This window comes from Marmota monax, unplaced genomic scaffold (assembly GCF_021218885.2).
Source record: "Marmota monax isolate L192 unplaced genomic scaffold, Marmota_monax_Labrador192_F-V1.1 WCK01_AAM20220418_F8-fsc00127, whole genome shotgun sequence".
Taxonomy (NCBI): Eukaryota; Metazoa; Chordata; class Mammalia; order Rodentia; family Sciuridae; genus Marmota; species Marmota monax.
In genome coordinates this window covers 5,346,568-5,363,797 of record NW_026692894.1, presented here as the reverse complement: position 1 = coordinate 5,363,797, position 17,230 = coordinate 5,346,568, and the positions used below count along the sequence as shown (strand labels likewise).

Genomic DNA, 17,230 nt, shown 5'->3' with positions numbered 1-17,230 from the left:
CAGTAAATACCGGTTGAGAGATGAGAGGTCCATTGCAAGAGTCATCCATATGCTTTAGAGAATTTGATCACGTACTCACCTCTCATCTCCTCAGTGGTTCTCGGACTCACCAGAGTAAATGTCAAAAGCCTTATCATGGACTTCATGACCCTGTGCATTCTGGTTTCTTCACCTCTTTGACCTCATCTCCTGCACGTTCCCTTCCTTAGCTCCAACCACATTGGCCTCCTTGTTCTTATTCAAACACACCAAACTCCTACCTCAGGGCCTTTGCACTCGCTATTCCTTTTGCTTGGAACCTTTTTGCCCTAGATATCAGCATGGCTTCCTGTCTCATTTCCTTAGAGCTCATGTCAACTGTCACCTCCTGGTCACCTCATCTAAAATGCTACTCTACCTGGGCATGGTGGTACACATCTGTAATCCTGATGCTTAGGAGGCTGAGGCAGGAGGATCCCAAGTTTGAGGCCAGCCTCAGCAATTTTGCAAGACCCTGTCTAAAAAAATTAAAAAAGGACTAGGGGTATGGCTCAGTGTTAAAGCGCCCCTGGGATCAATCCCCAATATTGGAAAACGAAATTAATTAAATAAAATGCCACTCTACCACTGTCTATCCTGTCATTCTCTTACTTCTCTTGGTAACCCTTGTCACCGCCCAGAACTGCTCTGTTAACCTATCTGCTTGTGTGCCATTGTGTTTTTCTTATCTGTGTTGTTGGAGGTCCCCATGGAGACGGCCTCTCTCTGTCTACTGTGGCAGCCCCTACGCCTAGGCCCAGGGCAGGTGCTCAGTGAATCCTGGCTGAACAAGGTAACTGGAGAGAGAGAGAGAGAGAGAGAGAGAGAGAGAGAGAGAAGGGGGGTGGGTTCCGACAACCAGCAGCCCTGTGCCACAGAGAACGGCAAACAAGGTCCTACTAAAAGAACCAAATTTACTTCAGTTTAAGGCAAATTCCACACAGACGGTCTCAGAGACAGTACAGGACCAGACGGCAGAACACCACCACCACCACCACCATGCACGACGGAATGAGAGGGCGGGAGGCCCATGCGGCAGGACGGCATGCGAGACCTGCGCCCCAGGTGGGGGAGGCGGGCAGCGGGGCGGGGAGACCCCTCCCACCTTCCCACAGCAGGGCAGGAGCCCAAGTCGGAAGGATGGGGTGTACCTGGGGTGACAGAACAGAACAAGGTGACCCTTGAGCCAAGACGGCCTGGGGTAAGGATGGCGCCGGTGAGGAGCGCGATGGGGGAGCTGGACATGGAAGCCACTACAGAGGGAGACCCCGGGACTATCTGGTCAACCCTCTCCCCATAAAGATGTGGAAACCGAGGCCCAGAAGGCGAAGGGCCTCGGGGTTCCCCCGACAGGCAGGGGCGGCGGGGCTGGAGCTAGCATTCCTGCCTCCCGTCCCCAGAGAGAGCAGGGCGAGGGCAGGGGGCCTCGAGGAGGGCAGGCCACGAGCGGACACCCCGGTGGAGCAGGGACACCTGGGGCCAGGAGTCAGCTGTGAAAGTGCCTGCAGCCCACACCAGGGAGAGGCCTGGGCATTTATGTCTGGACCGTGTCACACTGGACTTGAGGTTCCAGAAAGGGCTGTTAAAAAGCCTGACCCTGGGCCAGCACAGCCCCACTCAGGGGGCGGCAGGGCTCCCCGGCACAGGGTGCTCCTGGGAGGGTCACAGGCTCAAGCATTCCTGCAGACCCATCACCTCGGGGTGCACCCCAAACAGGGCACAGGAGCGTTAATTGGAGGGGGACCCGGGTTAGGAGTGGACAGCTCAGGAGGACGGGAGGGCCCTGGCCCCCGCCGGGTTTCAGGTGCTAGGTGAGCAGATGGGACTACTGGCAGTGATGGGGGGCGATTACCCCCATTTACACCCTCCTGGCTGGACTACAGGGGAGTATCGGGAAGCAGAGGGCTTGAGCCCAGGACCCCGCGCACCCCTGCGTCGAGGCCAGGGAATTGGGGAGGAGCCTCCGGAGGCCCCGCCCCTGCCAGCCTCCCAGGCACTGCGATGTCCAAAAGGCTGGGTGGGCCGACAGCAGGGGACTGGGGACTCAGCCTACTGGCCTGGCCCCCCACTCCCGGGGCACCTGCCTGCACAGCCAGGCTCAGATGTGCGTGTGCAGCGGGGAGGCAGGGGGCGTGCGGGCCGGGGACTGTGGCGGCGAGGGCTCGGGCGCTGCGGGCGGGGGGCGCGGGCGGATGCCCTGCGCCTTCATGTAGGACACCAGCTGGTCCGGGATCTCGGCCAGCACGTCGCGGGCCAGGCGGGCCATGCTCAGCACGTGGTTGCCTGTGCGATCCACATAGTCCCTGAAGGGCACGAACTGGCAGGCGGGAAGGGAGGGTCAAGGGGTGGCTCCCTGGACCCTGGCCTCCCAAAAATGCAGGACTGGGGTCATGTCCCACCCCCTCCAAGACCCTGCCCACCTCACTCAAGTCCCCTAGGTGAACTCCCCAGGGACCGTCATAGTCACTGTTCTTTCATTCACTTAAAAAATACTCATGGTGTGTCTGTCTGTCCCATGCCAGGCTCCACGGCTCAGGAACACTCCTCAATCTCTGGCTCTGGGCACCATGGTGAGCCCTTGGAAGGTGCTGGCAAAGGTTGCACAATCCCCTTTTGGGCCCCGGCCTCCTCCCAACTCTCCAACAGAGCCCTGGCTCCCTGTCCCCCTCTCCTTCTATCTTTGAGGCTAATCTGGTCAACACCACAGTCAGGCCTCTCTCCCTTCCTCCCTGCAGCACCCCCAAGGGCTCACTCCCGCCCCAGGGCCTTTGCTCATGCTGGTCCCTCATCCCAGACCACCTTTACTCTGGGTTCCATCCCTTATCTTTGTTCTCCAGTTTGTAAACCAATGGGTTATGAGAATGTCCATTTTGAGGTTCTGCATTTTGGGGTTCTGCATTGCCTGTGTACTGGGGACATGGTATGCAGGGGATTCAAAGGGACACGTGCTTGCTGAGGATGGCTTCCACAACCTGGCCGGATGGGAATTCCCTGGGGACAAGGCCCTTGCTCTTTCCATTTGTGTCCTGCGTGGAGATGCAAAGACACCGGTTCACTGAACCACGCAATGCCCACTCCTGCAGAGGGCTGTGGTGACACTAAGGATAGCACCTCCACCTTGGAGGGTTTGCATGTCACTGGGAGGCCACCAGGCAGGAAACAACAGAAAGTGCATGGCCAGGGAGCCTGGGGTGCAGGGAGGGCTGGCAGAGCATCTGGGTTGGGGGGACACCAGCAATGTTAAGGGAGAGCCCAGCCTCGGGAGAAGTGTGACTGGAGGGACTGACTCCTCCCTTCGGTGACGGCCAGGCCCCTCCCCAGGAGGCCTGCGGAACCCCAGGGGCTCAGAGGGCTGGAGTCTGCATTTCTGTGCAGCAGGCAGGGTCTGGGCTTCACCTGGACAATGTCCCTCTCGGCCAGCTTCCCCCGGGAGGAGATCCGCACGTCATCGCCGTCCAGCTCTACCATAGCTGCGTGGGGAGGAGCGACATGGCGGGGAGGGGTTAGTGGTTGGAGCCTGGACCAGGTGGGACCCGTCTGCAGACTTGTCCTCCAGTCCCGGGCTACACCAGGGCAGAGGCCATCTGCCTGGCCCTCATGTCAGATACGAGGAAACCAAGGCTGGGAGTCAGGAGGAGCCCAGCCACCGAGCCCAGGGTGATCCCAGCCCAGGGCTCCTGCTTCCCACCCTCCCGGGTTCCAGGGTTGGAGGAGAAAGGAGCGGCTGGGGCCTCCTCCCTGCAGCCTTGGGGTGAGGGCGTGGGGTGCACACCCTGACACGCCCCTCTCTGTGCAGACAGACACACCCGGACAGTCACACTCCCAGGCCTCAGCGCTCACTGTCTGGGGCTCACAGGGCACTGGGGCTCTGGGGAACATGGGCGGGGGGGAAATAGGGAGGACAGAGGGGACCTCGGGACTCACCATCGAACTCTGCCTGGCCCACGCCGATGATGATGATGGACATGGGAAGTTTGGCAGCCTGAGAGACAGTGTGGGGGCGGTCAGACCCAAGGGGCCAGGTGAAAGAAACAGAGATTGTGGACGGGGCAGGAAGGGGGGTCCACAGAGAGAGGCAGGATGATGGACAGACAGGGAGAAGTACAGAAAACGGGGAGAGAGAGAGGGGAACGGAGGCAGGGCCCAGGGAAGAGGGGTGGGAGGGAGGGGGCAGGGGGAATGGGTCACAGGCCTGCTTCTGTGCCCACCCGTCCCCTCTTCCGCTGCTGGGCTCCCACCACGTGGGCCCCTCTGTTCTGTGCTTTGGAGGAAGGACTAGGGCAGTTGTGGTGGAAGAGCACAGGGAGCCATGGCTCCCTCCGGGGCCCACCCCCTCTACCTGGCCTGGCTGGCTGGGGCCTGGGCAGCAGTCCTAGAGACAGGTAAGGGAGGGAGCCACAGGCCTCGGGAGGGAGGGACCACTGGGTTGACTAAGAGGTGGGCAGAGCTCAGCAGCCAGAACTCAGTGGCCCAGAGCCCCTCCCATCCACCACCCCGACACCCCACACTCCGGCCCTCCCCAGAGTCTCAGCAGACACGCAGCCAACAGCCAGGATGGGATGAGGGCGGGAAGAGAACTGGGCCCCACCCCAGTGTCCCCCGACTCCTCCCTCTGTGTCTCCCACCCTTCTCACTCACGTTGACGATGGCCTCCTTGGTCTGCGCCATGTCCGAGATGACCCCGTCGGTGATGATGAGCAGCACCGAGTACTGGGAGCCGTCCTGCACGGCCGCTGCGCTCCTGGACGGGCGAGCAAGGGCTGAGGTCCTGGAGGCCTCTGGCACAAATCCCCCAACCAGGACCCTGAACTTTGATGGGGACAGACTTTTGGAGAGGAGGGGTCTCTTCAGAGTCGGGGTTCACTGAGAGGGGGTCCACAGGAAGGAGGTGTGCCATCCAGAGATGGCAGGCCAAGCCAAAGGCCCTGCGGGCTGTGGGAGGAAGCCCAGCGGCCCTGCACTCACCTGGCCACGTGGGTGACCACAGGGGCGAAGTTGGTGGGGCCGTAGAGCTGCACGGTGCGCAGGCTGCGGTGGTAAGCCTCCAGGATGCCATCGATGCCACAGCATGACGGGTTCTCCTGGTTGCCGTTCTGGGGCACAGAGGACGGAGAGGCTGAGCCCAGGGAGGAAGGAGGGGGCCTACAGGAGCACAAACAGGGTCGGGGGGCCAGCAGCCTGGGCCTCCCAGAGCTGCCCTGAAGGGCCAAACCTGCTCCTTGCCCAGTGCCTGCTCAAAAAGGCCCTGGAGAGCTGGTGCGGTGATGGATCACAAGTTCAAAGCCAGCCTCAGCAACTTAGCGAGGCCCTAAGCAGCTCAGTGAGCCCCTGTCTCCAAATAAAATACAAAATAGGGCTGGGGATGTGGCTCAGAGGGTCAGCACCCGTGGGTTCAATCCCTGGTACCAAAAAAAAAAAAAAAAAAAAAATCCCTGGAGAGCCAGACGCTTCCCTTAGGCACCCTCTGGCACACCCTCCGAACCCTCATGAATGACTCAGGAAGGGCCTGTGACTCCTCTGTCCTCAAGCGTCCTGTGCCCAGCATGGCACCTGGCACATCCAGGTGCAGGAGTAAGCTACGAGGACTGACTGTCCCCTGCTCATGGGAGGGAGGGACACAGGGAGGGAAGGTGGCCTGAGTATCATCTACACAGGGCCAAGGAGCCCCACACGGTGCCAGGTTCTGTCACCAGGGGAACCCACCTCACCCTATCTTAGAACCCCCCTATCTTCTTTCTGGGGGCCTGGGGTTAGGTCCCCTCCACCTGCACCTTCTCAGGAATGGGGAGCCCAGAGCCAGCTGTGGGCAGCCCAGACTTGGAGGAGAGGGACTCAAGCGCAGGGAGGGCCAGGCATGGGTTGCCAGAGGCCTTGACCCTATCCCTATGCAGAGCGGGTGCCAAGCCCTCCAGAGGCTGCGCCTTAGGTCCCCAGGCCCAGCAGAGCAGCTGATACCCACCTGGGCTTGTCACCACACCCCTGGCCTAGTCTGCACCCACCCACTCCTGGGACCTCCTACCAGTGGGAACTCGTGGGACACCCTGCCGTCGGGGGGCAGCTTGGCTCCGAAGCCCAGGGCGGGGAACATCTTGTCGCTGTCGTAGTGCTGGATGATCTCCCCGACCGCAGTCAGCGCCAGTGCGTAGGCATTCAGCTGGTAGGGGCTCATGTAGTGCAGGGACGTGGACTGCGAGGGGTTCCCTACGACACAGGACACAGGGACATCTGCTGGCCTGGACCCCAGGCTCAGAATGCAGAAGGGGTGTGGAAGGGCACCCTAACTTGTCTTCATCCACCCTTGACGCCTGTTTCTCAGCATGTGTTCAATCCTTCAGTGTCCCCAGCTGCTGGGCCTTCAAAACGGACCCGGAATCCCACCTCTGCCCCCCACAGGAGCACTGCCCTCTGCAGCCTCCTGATGGGCCTCCCTGCTTCCGTCCACCTTGTGCCTACAACCCGGCGCTCAGCTCCCCGGCGGAGTTCACAGGTTCATTAAGAGGCAGGACAGATGACCAAGGTGCCACTGCTGTCTCTACCTCCTTGTTGTGTGACCTTGGTAAGTTCCTTAACCTCTCAGCCTCAGTCTCCTCATCAATAAAATGGGGATAATAGTTCCTACTTCCTAGGATTGCAGAGAATCAAGCAGGCGTTATCAATGTAAGTGTTGTCGCTGTTAGTATTACTAAGCCCCCCCAGTTCTGCTAGCACCCCATGATGCTGGGCCCTGCAACCCTAAGAGGGGTTTCTGACACACAACAGGAGGGTAAGACCCGGGCACGATGCCCAGGAGCCCAGATGTGCAGGATCAGTGTCTGGCCGAGGGAGACGGCCGCATCCTGGTTGTGTCTTTGGTCCTGTGGGCCTCAGGACCTCTTTTTTTGGTAAGGAAGTGGCCAGAGAGCGTGGAGGAAGTGGCTCGTGGTCAGGTCAGCCCCCGGGGCCCTTGAGAGCTGCTCCTCCCTCTGCCCATCCCCCACTCACCATTGGAGGCTGTGAAGTCGATGGCCACCGTGAAGTTGATCTGGGTCCTAGAAGAGGGAGAACAGCCAGGGAGTCACCTGGAGAGAGGGAGGGCTGTGGGGAGGGTGGACCTTGCTGGGCAGGGAGGGAAGAAGCTGGCTGCCACTCCTCCCAGTTCTGAGGCTGGGACAGTAACGCCAGTCAGGCCTCCCCCAAGGGACTGCTGTGAGCGGGAGTCAGGCAGCGCGAAGGCTCTTCGTAGGTGATCTGTTCTGTGTGGGCACGCGGCCACCTTCCTCCCTTCCTCCTTGAACCCTGCCCTCTGGGCCCACCTGAGTGGACCAGGTGAGGTCTGGCCTCAATGGGTTTCTAGTCCAAATTGGAGTCCGATTCAGGATTAAAATGAGTGACTAAAAGACAGACATGATACATCTCCTGAGGGAAGGGCAGGATCCCACCCGTGAAGCTGTCTTGCCAAGAAATCTGACCCAGCAATTTGGGAGGCTGAGGCAGGAGGATCACAAGTTTGAAGCCAGCCTCAGAAATTTAGCAAGGCCCTAAGCAATTTAGTGAAACCCTGACTCAAAATAAAAAAATAAAATGGGCTGGGGATGCGGCTCAGTGGTCAAGCACCTCTGGGCTCAATCCCCAGTACCAAATAAATAAATAAATGCAAGGGAACAGAGCACATGTTTAAATGACACCATGCAGGATGTAGCCAGCAAAATCCAGCCTGGGGAAACCACAACGGAGCACAGTGGAGAGAGGTCCGTGCTGGACAAGATGCCCAGCAGCGTCGGCATCACCTGGGAACCTGGGGCTCTTGGGTCCCCTCCGGACCTCCCGAATCAGAATCTCTTGGGGAATGCAGGAATCTATTTTAGCCCTTCATGTGCTTGGGGGGAAACAACAGATGAAAAGAGAATTAAGAGAGAAATCCACCAATCAATATATGGATTTTGCCTAGATTCCTGACTCAAACAACTTTTTTTAGTACCGGAGATTGATCTCAGGGGCACTGGACCACTGAGCCGCATCCCCCAGCCCTGTTTTTAATTTTATTTAGAGACAGGGTCTCACTGAGTTGCCTAGGGCCTCACTTTTGCTGAGGCTGGCTTTGAACTCCTGCCGCAGCCTCCTGTGAGCCACTGAGATTACAGGCATGCGCCACTGCGCCCAGCTAAAACAAAACATTTTTTAAACACTTTGTAAGACAATTGGGGACATTTGAATACTGACTAGATATTTGGCACTAAGGAACTGCTTGATTTTTTTTAGTGATTATGGTATTATTACCAATTATGGATTATGGTTTATTTTAGTGATTCTGGTATTATGGCAATGTTTTACAAAGAAAGAGTCCTTATATTTTAGGGAGACATCCTGACACCTGAGACCGGCTGAGCTGGTAACTGCTAGAGCCTGCTGGGGGGCCCTCGGGAGTCTACTCTGCCTTCTCTCCACTTTTTCACGTTTAAAATTTTCTATAATAAACTGTCAGTTTGGGGGGGTTCAGATCCAGGTTGACACTCTCTGAGGGCTGTGTTCTAAGATTTGTGCCAGACACAGAGAGAACAAAGTGCATCAATACCTGGGCCCCTGATGAAGTCGAGTCTTGTGGTTCTCAGACTGCAGAGAGCGTAGGGAGAAGATTCCGGGCTCCAGTCCCGAGATATCAATTTAGTTGGTCAGGAGTAGGGCCCCAGAATCTACCTCCCTAACTAAGACCTAGAGATTCTGAGGAGGGGGTTGTGGGATCACATTTGGGGAAAGTGCTTTGGTGGCCCTGAGTTGGGGCTTCAGGGCATGCGAGGAGGCAGACCTCATCTTGCATTTAGCAAAAGGTCCTTATCAGAACCCACAGCTGACCCTACAGCTGAACTGCCCTTCATGGGACCCTTGTCCTGGGAAAGGTCAAGGACATGGTTAACAGGAGACTCAAGTCAGGGTCTGCTGGCCGGAGACAGACGTCCCCCCACAACACACCCTCTTCCCCCTCTTCTGCAGGGTGGAGCATTCCACGGACTCCTGTCTCTAGGGGAGAAGGAACCACAAAAGCCTGGAGCCCTGGGTGACTGGTGGACCATCTCCCCACCCAACCCCGCCGTGCCCCCATGAGAACCAAGCTGGTCTGGGGATCACTGTCGCAGCATTCCATCTGCCCTATTCATCTTCTCTGCTGTGTGTTGTCACCTCTCCGTGGGTGCCTTTGTTAGAGCCCTACCCCAGTGGTTCTGGCCTGCAGGACAACAGCTGAGTACTGGCTCTCCCAAAAACAGGGTGAGGGGAGGGCTCTGCCCTACTCCTTGATTTTCTCCTCCTAAAAAAAATGTGGGGGCGGGGGGGGGGAGCAACTGGAAAGCAGCCCCTTCTGTAAGGAATTGCTCCTTGCAGCCCCGCGGCTCCTGCCTCCGGGCAGAATGCAGGCTGCGGAGCATGGAGCTCGTCGTCTGCCGTGGGGCTCAGGTGTCCAGAACTTCCTCCCGGGTCCTGGTGGATGCATGAGGTGGGCCAGGGACCAGGAGGAGAGGGTCCCTAGACAAATGCCTCCAGCGCTTCCTGCCTGGACACGCAGGCCGGGCTCTCACTGCCGAGCCAGTTCTCTTACTCAGGTTCTCCAGGGAGTTTGGAGAGAGCCGTGGGGAGGGAGGGCTGGCTCTGGGCCAGGGCCAAGGTGTTAGCTTTGCCAGTGGCCTGGCCTGGGAGGGCTCCCTCTCACAAGACCACACAGCATTTGGCCCTTTCACTCACCGTCTCCAGCTCCATCCCACCCACCTGGAAGTGAGGGGCCTGGCAGGGCCAAGATTAACCACTAAGGGACAAAAGGCAGCAAGTTGTGACAGTGGGATCCCTGCCACCATCTAGGTGTGTAAAATGGAGACAAGGTACACACACACACACACACACACACACACCTGCGTTCTGTAAGTGGCAGGCGCTATGCAAATGAGAAGGATAAACAGGGTGGAAATAGTTTGAAAATTACCCGGATGCAGGGGCTGCCTGCTTAATGGGTCAGAGGAGGCAGCAGGTCTGATGGGGGAGGGAGCAAGGGCAGGGAGTGGAGCCGGCTAGGAAGGGCCAGAGGAGGCTTCTGGTGACTGCAGGGAGGGTGTGTCTGTGTGTGTGCTCAGTGGCTAGGACACTAGCGACCTTGAGACTGTGCAAGTTCAAGGACGCAGGGAGTCAAGTCATGGGAAAGTGTGTTTGTCATCCAGGGCCCCACCTCTCCCTCTGCCCTGGAGGACCAGGCAGCCAAGTGCCTGCTCGCCTGTCTCCTTTCCAGGCAGGTGCAATCACTCACCTGCCTGCACCTGTCGGCTCTCAGCTGCCCATGCCCTGGCCCGGCAGGGATCACACCAGACAGGGCCTTTGCTTAGGGTCAGGCTCTTTCCATGAGGTGCTGGCCAGAACCTCCTGGCCTCGCTGTGTGTCTGGGCCTGGATGCCTGTCTCTCTGGTCCTATCTGCCTCTTAAACTCGTGTTTGACCACCTGCTGTCCCTGGGTCCTTCCCTTGCTCACCCCCTAATCCTGCTGCCCCTTACAGATGATCCCTGATAACAGCAAGCCACCACTGCCCCCGCCCTGACAGATCAGAGGTACGGGATGCACAGAGCTGGAGGGGACCTTCCACCTCACCTACTCTATATAATCTCTTTGCAGAGGACACTGCTGCCCAGGGAGGGAGAGGGACTTGACCCAAACAGTCCAGCAACTTTACGGCAAAGAGGGGCTAGAGTCGGGGTCTCCTGACTCCTGGTCCAGGGCTTTTCCACTTCCCCAAGCCCCTTGGTTCTTTCTGTCATGGGGTTCCCAACACCTCCAGGCTCCATCTCCACGTGGGGACATGACCCAGGCTGGCCTCCCTAGCTCAGGATCCAGGGGCAGACAGGGCTCTGGAGCGGCTGTGTCTGGTCAGACACTGGGGTGTGCTCAGAGCCCAGTGTCACAGGCTTGGTCCAGGATCTCAAAGAAGCCAGGGTGGGGCCAGAGCCCCAGAGTGGTCAGTGTGGGTGCCCCCTCCCCTTCCCCAAGGCCGGTTCTCCTCACCCTCCTTTGATGTAGTCTAGGAAGGTGCACTCGGACTCCACTGCGAAGGACAGCAGAGTGACCTTGAAAACAAAAGGGGGCTTGGTTAGTGGGAAGCACGGGGTGGGGAGAAGGTTCATGACACTATGTGACAGCTGACACGGTGAAGCACTTAGCATGAGCCACTTTGGCCCACGTCACTGCAGACCGTGCCCCTAGCAACCCCCTGAAGCCCTATTATTATCTCCATTTTACAACCAAGGAAACTGAGGCCCCAAGAGGTGACACAGCACGTTAGGAATACTGCCAGGATGTGGCAGGGTGGGATCTGACCCGGGGTCTAATTTCAGAGCCTGCGTTCTTTTTTTATTTGGGGGTACTGGGGATTGAACCCAGGGGCTTGACCACCGAGCCACATCCCAGCCCTGTTATATTTTATTTAGAATCAGGGTCTCACTTAATTGCTTAGGGCCTTGCTAAGTTGCTGAGGCTGGCCTCAAACTTGCCACCCTCCTGCCTCAGCCTCCCGAGCCACTGGACTTACAGGCGTGAGCCTACACCCTCAATCTTGATGTCAAACTGCATCCCAAAGGGTCCCACCTGTCACTGGAGCCCAGGGACCCAGGCCAAGGGCACAAGTGTCCTCTGAGTGGGTGCTGGCTCTCCTGCCCTAGGATCCCCGGGGTGGGGTGGGGAGGAGAGAGGCTCTTGCCTGGCACAGGACTAACCACTGCCAACACTAACAAGCTCCGTGCTTCTGTGCACCTCTAGGGACCCCGAGACGGGCCTCTTGATCTGTGCTTATCTTAGACCTCCCTGCTCCTCCTCAGCCCTCGGTGTCTCTCAGCCCCGACCCTCAGGCCCAAGACCCCCGGGAGCAGCCAAGACAGGCCACCACGGGGCAGCTCACGACAGCAGGGGCTTCGGGCTGGGGAGACCATGGAGCTGGGCCTCCTAAGGCAGGAAAGTGAGGCAGGGCCAAGCAGGGCCCTTTTCCCTCAGAAGAGAGCCGGCGTCTCTGGGAGCCTGGACACAACGCCAGCTCAGGGTGCGCCAGGCCCAGGGCCACAAGACGTATGAGCCTTTACCTGAGCAAAGGGAGGGTCTGCGGGCACTGAGCTGGGCCCCAGGTGCCCCAATTCACCGTGCTGGGCACCTGGAGGAACAGCTGAGCCTCCTGAGCATGGTGACTCTCAGGAATGGACGATGGCCCTGGCTTCGGCCCTGACTGAGCGCCATCAGGCTCCCTGGGGAGCTCTGAGGACATCCTGCAGCCCAGGTGGGGACCTCCAACCAACTCTATCAGAGTTTCTGGGACGACAGGACAGTTTCAGAGATCTTAATTTACCTCTTCACAGGACTCTAACCTGCAGCCAGGGAATGGCCACCACCTCCACCTGCCACGCCCAGGCTCTGGGACTCTGTGTCTGGAGACATTCAAGAGTCTTGCTGCTCAAAGTGCAGGCGCTGGTTAGAAATGCAGACTTGGCATTTTGGTGAGATCCCTGGGGGATTCTGCTCACAGTAAGGGACAAGAAGCACTAAACAGAGCCCTGGCCTGAGCCTGGGCCTCCTAAACAGGGCCCCAGGGAACTGGCCCAGGCATCTGTATTTTCACAAGCTCCCCGGATCCTGGAGACGTTTTTTTCTTTATGATGCAGACTGGGAAATGCTGGGAATTGGCCAACACAGGCGGCGTGTGTGGGTGTACGTGTCCACGTGCATGTTTCTTCTCTCTGTCCCCCAGCAGAACAGAAGTACCAGGGACCTGGGTCTGTCCTGTGCCCAGCTCTATCTCCTGAGCCTACAGCAATGCCCGGTGGATGGCAGTGCCCAGAAATAGGTCTTAAAAAATGCACAAATATTCTGAAGACCACCCTTCAGAAGCCACTGGACCTGGGTGGCACCCCTGGACGGCCGTGGTCGAGCAGGGGTAGTGCTGTCAGCAGGCGCCAGGCCTAGGGTCCACGGTGGTGTTGGCCGGGCGCGGTGACACAGGCCTGTAATCCCAGCGGCTCAGGAGGCAGAGGCAGGAGGATCGTGAGTTCAAAGCCAGCCTCAGCAACTTAGTGAGGCCCTAGGCAACTCGGCAAGTCTACTAAAATATATATTTTTTGAAAGGGCTGGGGATGTGGCTCAGTGGTTAAGCACCCCTGGGTTCAATTCCTAGTACCAAGAAAAAAAGAAAAACAGGTGGAGCTGATGCCATCTCTGTGGCCTTCTGGCTGTGTGACCCTGGCTGAGTCACTTCCCCCTGGCAGCCCTGCTTCCTCTTCATGGCAAGCGGGTGCTCACGTCTGCCTCGCAGGGAAGCAACCTGTGAAAAGCACCTCACTAGGGGATTCCCCACAAACGCAACTCCCCTCTTCCTGCAGGAAGTCCTGCATGCAGTCTCTCTGTGATCCAATGCCTCTCATCTGGTCTACACGTCCACCCCCAGGCTGCTGCCCTATCTGCCCAGTCCTCCTGGGTCTGATTCCCACACTCTGCAGGTAACCACAGGCACCAGAGCCTCTGTCCCCAGGCCAAGCTTGACACTCAGAGCGCGGACACCCAGCCGTGGCGAGGGGGGTACTCACCGTGCCAGAATTCACGTATTTCTTTTTCTTCATTTTCTTTTTCGGGTTGATCACCTGGAGAAACAGGCCAGTTACGGGTTCCCAGTGGTCAGGGAGGGCCCCTGAGGGCTCCCACAGACCCTGGGTGTGGCCCAGGCCCCAGCCTGGGCCAGTGGGGGGTGCAAAGACCACAGAGTCCAGGGAGAGGGGCCGAGGGAGGTCCTGCGGGAGCCCGGGCTTCAGTGATACAACTGCGCTCCCCGCGAAGACGGGTGTCCACCTCGAACACAGCTGGACTGCTCCTCTAACCTCTCCCACCGCTCCCCAGACACGTCCTCCACGCCGGAGAGCCAGAGAGGGCTCGTGTCGCAAGGCAGTCCTGTCTGTGCCTGCCCTTCGTGTCGGCTCCGGTTGCTTCTCACACCCCAGGCCCCCTCCTTTCCCTTGGCCTCGTTCAATCCTCCCTGCTCCTCTGCAGGGCCAGCTCAAGAGCTGCCATGGGGGGCCTTTGAGGCTCCCCTCTGGGTCACCACCTCGACCCACAGAGGCTCCTTCACTATCATCATTGAGCTACATCCCCAGCTCTTTTTTACTTATTTATTTTGAAACAGGGTCTCACAAAGTTGCTGAGGCTGGCCTCGAACTGGCTATCCTCCTGCCTCAGCCTCCCGAGTTTCTGGGAGGCAATGTGGCATCTGGCTGTCACTGTAAGCTTTAACTTCCAAAGCCACACCTATGGCCAGATGCTTTATCACAGGGTTAGGCACACAGTAGGTGCTCAATAAAGGCCCAGTGGGATAACTCAGAAATCCCAACCAGGGACAGGTCTGCCCCCAGGAGTCATTTGGTAATGTCTGGAGATGGTTCTGGTGGTCACTGGGGAATGGGTGGGGGCCAGGGACAGCCAGGGGGGACAGCCGGGGACGACAGCCACCACAAAGAATGATCCAGTCCCAAACGTCAGAGTGCCAAGGCTGAGACCCGGGCCACCTTGTCCTGGGGCCTCCTGCCAGACCTGGCTCTTCCCCTCCTCAGCCTTGCCAGCTCTTTTTTCCTTTTTTTAACAGGATATGTCTGGGCACAGCCTTTCCCTCCAGCCCCATCAAACAGAGCTAGGCGACTTTCGCAGCTGCTTGGCCACCTGGTGAACTCCACTCTCCCTCTCCCTCTCCCTGTGCTGCCCCCAGGGCCTGCAGCTGCATCTCTGATCTTTCCTGTCCAAATGAGTACTGATAGCTACTTCTGGAGATAAGGAAAACAGGGCACAGAGATACCAAGTGATTTGTGTAAGGTCACACAGCCATCTGGGTGATAAGGCTGGAAACCAGGCTTCCTGCCCCCAGGCCAGGGGTACAGACATGCAGGAGTGACACCCAGATGCAAAACACAAACACATCCTCTCAACACATGTTCATAGGGCGGGGCGACCACTTCCTCTCCCTTAGAACAGTCACTCTTGTCCGAGAAATAAGATACATCTTCAAGGCAGTAAGTGACAAGGGACACCACAGAGGGGGAGGAAGAGGAGGAGTTGAGGGAGGAAAGACCATGGGGGGTGGGGGGTAATGAAGGCAGCAGGTGGCATTGAAGGCAGACCCTGAGGGACAGGAGGCTTTGGGTATGGAGAAGTCGATGTCAGAGGAGATGCTTTGGGAGGAGAAGCCCAGAACTGGGGTCTGGTTTGACTGCAGAGCCCCAGGGTGGAAGAGTCAGCTGGGTGGCTGGACAAGCCAGGAATGCCAGGGGCAATGTCTGAATGTCACCCAGCTGCCAGCAGGAAACTCCAAGGACCTCTAGGCTAGTGGATGACAAGATCACAGCAGGCTCTAGGGTGCTAGGGCCTGGTGGAGAGCCAGGGAGGAGGAAGAGGGACATTCAGCGGATGTTTGCCTGGTTCTGCCACCCGATAGCTGTGTGGCCTTAGGAAAGTCACTTAACCTCCGTGTGCTTCAGTTTTCCCATCTGTAAAATGGGCACAGAGAGCACCTACCGCAGGGAAAGGAATGGGGATTAAGGGAGTCAGTGTACGTCAGTGCTCAGAACCAGGTGGACTGTCGTAGGTGCTGTACAGGTGTCAGCTGCTATTCCAATTCCTGCACCCCAGGAATTCAGGTGACGGGCAGTGAGGACCTGTGGGGGGGTGGGACAGGTGTGGCAAGAACAGCACTGTTGAAAGTGGCCAATGGGGCTGGGGCTGGGGCTGGGTGGGGCAGCGCTTGCCTACACCTGTGAGGCCCGGGGCTGGATCCTCAGCACCACATGAAAATAAATAAGGATAAAATAAAGGCATGCTGCCCACCTAACACTTCCAAAAAAGAATTTTTTTTAAGTGGCCACACATCTTGGGCCTTGGGGGTGGCTGCAGAGGTGAGGAAGGGTAAGGAGGGATGGGGTGATCCTGTAGACAAGAGGAGCTGGGTTTCGGCACAGGTGGGACATTCAGGTGGGTGACTGGCAAGAAGTGCAGTGGAACTGAGGGCCTGGAGAGGAGGCCAGAGTCACCTTGGAGGGGCCCTCTTCAGCGCTGGGGACGCCCCTCCACAGGCACTCGCTGCCCAGGGCTGGGGCACTTCCAGACCCGCTCATGGGGTGGGGCTTAATGAGCAGGTTCCCGGGGAGCCAACGCCTTCCCCGAGGCGCTGGACTGTTAGAACCCAGTGTGTCCCCAGCTTCTGCTCTGAAGTCCAGCCCCCGTCCTCCCAGCTGAGGGGAGTGGGCGGACTCCTCGGGCCCTGGGTGTGTCCCCTTTCTTTGAAGGCTTGTGTGTGGCTGAATGAGCTGCCGTCCACTCTCTAATGCGTCTCTTAGGAGGTTAGAGCTGTGGTTCGACTCAGATCTTCTGTGAAGTGGGCACTTCTTCAGATCTGTTTACCCACAGGTTTCCTGGGCTCCCCACAGCACACCCTCCTCCGGGGAACCGCCTCTCCAGCCCTGTGGCTGCCACCAGCTCCAGGAAGGGCACCAGCACCCCTAGGGGACACCCGGGGAACCTCCCCACTCCACTCGGCCTCCTCCTTTCCTTCCCAGAGGCCACCAGGCCCCCAGCACAGGTCTGGGGTCTGCCCTCCCATACACCAGGGTGCCAAGTGGCTCTGGCATAGAGCAGCGAGACACTGTCCCCCCCCAGGACTTCATGGCCTTCATGGGGGGGGACAGTATGGTGAAGAGGTAATAGTCACAGGGTGCCCACGGGCACTCTGTGACCACAGAGCCACATTCCCAGCCCTTGTTAATGTTTTATTTTGAGACAGGGTCCCACTAAGTCACTCAGTCCTAGAACTTGTCCTCCTGCGTGTGCCACCATACCTGCCCTAGACAGGAAGGGGAGTCTGCGGTCAGACTACCACTCACGTCCCACTTCAAAGATCTGCTTCAACACTAAACAGTCACCTTTGAGTGGCGATGTGGAAGATGTGCTTGTGGTCAGGACTTCGGGCCACCCCCAGAGCCCTTTAGGTGCCTGTCATGAAGACCCACCCAGGGGATGATAAAGATGGTGCTGGAAGACTGAGACAGAGGATCCGATGTCAGGACGTTCGGGTGGCAGAGAGCAGCGTTCAGTGGTGGACGAGATGTGGAGGGGGGGTGTTCGGGATGACTCCCAGCCTGCCGTGGGCTCCAGTGCTGGGTAGTGGGAGATGCAGCCAGCTGGCCAGGGGCTGGG

The 17,230-nt window shown here is 58.3% G+C and overlaps 1 protein-coding gene across 3 annotated transcripts in view; it reads right to left on the bottom strand.

Moving 5' to 3' along the window:
* Window positions 1–912: 912 nt before the first annotated feature.
* The window catches only part of Cpne5 (copine 5), an 88,766-nt gene continuing 72,448 nt past the window's right edge, over window positions 913–17,230 (bottom strand). For all 3 annotated transcript variants that reach the window (XM_046450756.2, XM_046450757.2, XM_046450759.2), the window contains 9 exons: window positions 13,588–13,641; window positions 11,030–11,091; window positions 7,000–7,046; window positions 6,038–6,219; window positions 4,984–5,111; window positions 4,657–4,759; window positions 3,943–4,000; window positions 3,415–3,488; window positions 913–2,335 (listed from right to left, as the gene is read on the bottom strand). In XM_046450756.2, coding sequence (XP_046306712.1) covers window positions 2,117–2,335; window positions 3,415–3,488; window positions 3,943–4,000; window positions 4,657–4,759; window positions 4,984–5,111; window positions 6,038–6,219; window positions 7,000–7,046; window positions 11,030–11,091; window positions 13,588–13,641 — 927 coding nt within the window. In that variant the 3' untranslated portion in view covers window positions 913–2,116. The remainder of the gene's footprint in view (window positions 2,336–3,414; window positions 3,489–3,942; window positions 4,001–4,656; window positions 4,760–4,983; window positions 5,112–6,037; window positions 6,220–6,999; window positions 7,047–11,029; window positions 11,092–13,587; window positions 13,642–17,230) is intronic.